The 5,500-nt window shown below is 32.3% G+C and overlaps 1 protein-coding gene across 1 annotated transcript; it reads right to left on the bottom strand.

Moving 5' to 3' along the window:
• Positions 1–2,711: 2,711 nt before the first annotated feature.
• Positions 2,712–3,470, bottom strand: LOC133806267 (uncharacterized). Its single transcript, XM_062244387.1, has one exon. It carries the CDS (start codon positions 3,468–3,470, stop codon positions 2,712–2,714), a length of 759 nt encoding a protein of 252 aa, XP_062100371.1.
• Between the last annotated feature and the right edge of the window lie 2,030 nt (positions 3,471–5,500).

The raw sequence follows: 5,500 nt of genomic DNA, 5'->3' as shown, positions 1-5,500 counted from the left end.
TTGGAGAAGCATTAAGCAATCCAGTTTCGCTGATTCAACCATGGAAGCTAAATACATAGCAGCTTGTGAAGCAGCTAAAGAAGCAGTTTGACTGAAAAAGTTATACACTGATCTGGAAGTGGTTCCAGAAGTGGAGAAACCACTTGTTCTTTACCGTGACAATAGTGGAGTAGTTGCTAATTCTAAAGAACCAAGAAGCCACAAGAGGGGAAAGCATATAGAGCGCAAATACCACTTGGTCAGAGAAATCATACATAGAGGAGATGTGTCCATTCTAAAAATCGCATCAGAACACAACCTGGCAGACCCGTACACGAAGACGCTTCCCGAAAAGCAATTCGAGGGTCATGTACGTAATATGGGATTGAGAGAAATACCTCACCTGCTTTAAGTACAAGTGGGAGATTGTTAGGAGTGTGTCCTAAAAGCATGTAAAAAACATTTGCTATTTATGTGAATTAATAAATACAATGGTTTATAATTATTGTTATATTTAGATTGTTAAATTATTGTTTGAATAATTTTGTAAATATCAGAAAAATTCCATATTCATTATTGAGGATGTGATCTTGTATTAGTATGAGAGAATTAAGATCACATGAATGAATCAAAATAGTCAACAACAAAAAATTAAAGTTATGGAATTCTTTAATTGGAGTTGTAAGTACAGTTTGCTGAGTATCATGATGATACAAATAATCTAGATTCAGATTATTGATGTGGTAAGACATCTCGGTAAAGGTGCTTTATATAATATGATTATATATGACATAGACCGATATGAATAAAAGTCTTTATCCAAAAACCATTTAACAATTAAGACTTGTAATTCATATCATAACTGATGATCATTTATAGATCAACCTAAATCCTGAGTGTTCATGAACTCCTGTTCATGTTTATTAATTTTTTTAATTCATTCGTTAAGGTCTCTTCATAGAATGAGGCTAATGACTTTTGTTTTGGAGATTTAATATCATGGATGGCTGGGAACATGTATCAACAATACGGAATCTAATCTTTCCTAACGGATCGTATATTAGTTCCCTTAAGTGTTAATTCTGGAACTGAATGATTTTGAGCTCAAATCTATAATTAGATTATAGATTAATTATTCACTAGTGAATTAATGGTACTTAAGGAATAAGAAGTAAATTAGAAAGGTAAAATGGTAATTGTTCCATTCTAATTTATGAACTAATTAATTAGAGGGTTGAACTATTGTAAGATGGTTATATCAATGGACGACTTAAGATAAGATTTCTGTAAAAGTATATCTATAACATAAAGAGTGCAATTCTGAATTTATAATGGAGAAATATCAGAATTAATAAATTAACTATTATAATTAAAGAGTTTAATTATTTAGTTTCAATTTATTGGAGCTTAATGTTATAAGTGTCCATGGTCCCTGAAATGGCTCAAACAAATACTGACAAAGGTAAATACAAAAATGGGAAAAATGACTTATTTGATAAGTAAAATATTTTTCTATGCATCAAACATAATTATTGTATAATTATGTGTAATTAATTAATTATTTGATTTAACAAAAATATAATTAATTTTGAATTAATTTATTTTTGGGATTCTTGGTATTTAAATAATAAGAAAAAAAAATTGGAAAAAATCACATGCCATCCTTGGCATGTGGTACACGTGTAGCACAGTGCACAGTCACTGTGCTACACGCATAAGAGACTCTGAGTAGTTTTTTGGTTCCACAATTTTAGTTATTTAAATATTAAATAAATAATGAGATATTGTAATATGATTAAAATATTATTATTTAAACATAATCTGATAACTGATTAGTTATTTTCAAATTGTTCAAAATAACTAATATTTTATTTTTAATATATTGAATATATTAAATATAGGATATCAGTTTTTCAGAACGTAACTTTTCAGGGATAGAAAAATATCGTGAAATCTCTCTAAGAAAAAGAGAACAGTGATACAAGCATAGGTAACTGTTCTTCACAAACTTAGGTCCAAACTTTATCAGATCTCATGTGTTGAGAACATCTGATAAATAGATTTTGCCTATTATTTTGTATAGCGAGGCCACACTCGTTCTTTGTGCGCTGAGAACATTTTGGAAGATCTTGGTGTGAGATCTCAAGGATTTTTGTCATACAAAAAGATAGCAGCAAGGAAGGACCTGAGGTAATTTTCTATTCATGTCTTTGATTCAATATATATATGCATGTGAAGAAGTAGATCTAGAAATCTTGTGGGATTAAATTAATAATGTTGATTGTTGTTCCGCTGCGTATAATCTCTGATTTGATCTATAAAAACCAACAAGGGTCGCATTGGAGCATATAAACCTAATTTATAAGAGACCTTAAAATTGCACTAAGAGACCCTAAGGGTCACATTGAAGCATTTACCACTAATATAAAAGACCTTCAAAATGCACTAAGAGACCCTAACGGCCGCATTGGATTATATAGATTACAAGAAAGATAAATCTCAACAGAGTTTACATAGATTAAAAGAAGAAACTATGAACATAGTGTTTACAAAACTATATAATAATAAATCACATATTAGTTGTGCTTCTAACATCTGATGGCGCATGACGACTTGGACACTTCTGCGCATTATGTCCTGATTGCCCACATGCCCCACAATTATATTGTCTCTTAGAAACTTCACCTTGGGAAGGTATGCAGTTGATTTTCGGTCGCCCTTTAGTCATGTCTTCAGGTGGTGCCTATCACTTGTATTGCAGTAACATCTTCAGGAATGTTGGTCCACTGTGAGTTTGGAGGAACATGATATATAGTTTCAGCATATGCTAACAACCAATATTCTGAAGCATAGAATTTTGAACACATTGAATATATAAGTTCCCCAGTATTTTGAGGTTGGGACTTTCCTGCTGCTGCTATGGCATGAACACATGGAAGCTTCTCAATATCAAAATTTTTGCACGTACAGCTTTTTGACCTTAGATTCACTATTGCATCGAATTCTCTGCACATTACATTGTACTCATTCTCATTTAATTGGAGTGTTATCAATGAACCAACTTCATCCCATATTTTTCTTAAGGTTTCCTCTCTCTTCGGTGTCAATGGAGTTGTCACATCATATGCTTCTCGACGACGAGTAAGGAACCACTGTCCCATGGTGCTTATGATAAAATCGATCATAGCAATAATTGGATACTCTCTTGCCTTTCGCATCAAATTATTCACAGTCTCAACTATGTTACTGGTCATAACTTCAAACCAATTACCACCAAAATGTGCTCTCGACAACTTTTTGAACTTGACATCATTCTCAAGATACTTAACAACACGTGGATATATTTTGCAAATATGGTCAAAATGTTTGTTAAACTCTTCGATACGGTATGCAATTGCAGCTTTCTTGTACAATTTAGTTAAAGCAGCGCTTTTGAAACGATGTTTTATATTCTGCTTTACGTGCCAATAGCATTCCCCATGAGAATCCATAACATAAACATGACGCACTGCATGTTCGATACTTTGATGTCTATCAGAAATAAAACACAAGTCCAAGCTATCAGGTATCAACTCCTTTAACTTCTCTAAGAACCATGCCCAAGAAGCGTTATTCTCACTATCAACCAAACCCCATGCAATGGGGTAAGTATGATATTAACTATCTTGTGTAGTTGCTACTAATAACACACCCTTATGCTTGTTAGGAAAAATATTTTGCCTCAATGGAAATTGATAATAATATTACAACTATAGACAATATATTACAAATAAATATAGATTGATTAAATAAGGTTACAACTCTATAACTGAAAATACAAATAAACTAAAGAACAAGAAGAAGAGAAGAAGAATAGAATAGTGAAAAATACAACTCAAAATATTACAAGTAAAGTAAAAGTGTTTGAAATAAAGAAAAGAAGATTACAACTCAAAACAAGAAATACAAATAAAAAAAAGAGAAGAATATGAAGATGAAGAGAAATAGAATAGAAAGAAAGAACAAACAAACTAAATAGAAACAACTCTCACTCACACTACCAAAGCAAAGAGTGTCAGGGATCACCAACTTGAACAAGGTTTGAAACTTTTGTCCAAAAGCTTATTTCCCCCTAACTCAAGCACTAAGGGATCTCTCACAGATTATAGGAAATGCTTTTTGGAATTATCAAGCCTCAAGATGTTTCTAGCCAAGTGCTCTAATGGATAGAAATATTGTGTCTTACAAGTGAGCATTAGGCTCCTATTTATAGAGTTTTGAGACACCCTTTGAATTTCAAATTCCACCAACCCCCATGGTTGTTACCAATGATTAATTGGATGTTTTATGGAATAAAATTAGAGATTTGGGAGTTACTTGGCTGTTGGAAACGTTCAAAATTGGATAAAAACCGAAGTTGGAAAATGCTGCCAGCTACTTGGGCCACGACTTGACAAACAGGCGCCGCGACCCTTAGTCATTTTCCAGCAACTAATTCTTCCAATTTTCCAAAACGTTCCAAATTTATTCCCATTTGATTTTGTAACTTCCATACACAACATGGGAGGTAAAATCACATCTCTATTAGCCATTTCTCATATGGCTTTAAGAAATTCATCTTAATATTGTGTAACAACAAATCTACACAATAATGGGTGATATTTGGAAGTTACAAATTTGTAACACCAAATATGTTACATATTTGGATATATCTCATATATCTAAATATTATAACTCTCTAGTATATGTTACAAAATGTGACACTCTTTGTCACATTTATTTAATCTAAAACATTATATTATAATATAATATAATATTACATTATATTATAAAATAATATAACATTCTCCTACTAGATTAAATAGTTATATATTGTAACACTTATTTAATCAATCATTATATTTTTAAAATATAACAAATCCCCCACTTGATTAAATAAGAACTATCTCGTATAAGAATCATTGCATTAGTGCATAAAGCAAAGTGTTTTTCAACTTGAACTTTACTATAGTGTAATTATCACAAAATTTGTCGAAAATTTGGTTGCACTAGGCATTGAACCATCTTTTCCATTTTGACAAATCGGTGATAATACACACACCTTTGCGATGTTCACTTGAGACCTCTATGTCTCGCTCTGCACTATTAATGGCCAGGTGCACTTTCCATTCATGGACATTCTTGAGAATACTCCCATTCTCATGAGAGGCGGCACCACCCCTAGGTTCATATAGGTAGAATTCTTACAGTATTTTGTTACCAAAAATACTTGTCTTCACAAGACTGAATTCTATTAAAAAATCTTTCGGTTCTAACCCTCAACTTGGTAACTCACAAGTACTCAACATCTCAGATGTGACTTGTTTTGAGTACAACTAATATTCAATTGACTGACTTGTTGTTACCTATTGAACCTAACACTAGTTGAATAACTAGTGTTAAGATAGGTTACCATCAATCATGAATCTCTTTAGGGAGTTTAAGTCCCATCCCTCGAGATGATGTAGCCACTAGATCCCTCGTTAGTGGCTTAATGAAAGGA

Source organism: Humulus lupulus, chromosome X (genome assembly GCF_963169125.1).
Source record: "Humulus lupulus chromosome X, drHumLupu1.1, whole genome shotgun sequence".
NCBI classification, from domain to species: domain Eukaryota; kingdom Viridiplantae; phylum Streptophyta; class Magnoliopsida; order Rosales; family Cannabaceae; genus Humulus; species Humulus lupulus.
This window is presented reverse-complemented; position numbering and strand designations above follow the sequence as displayed.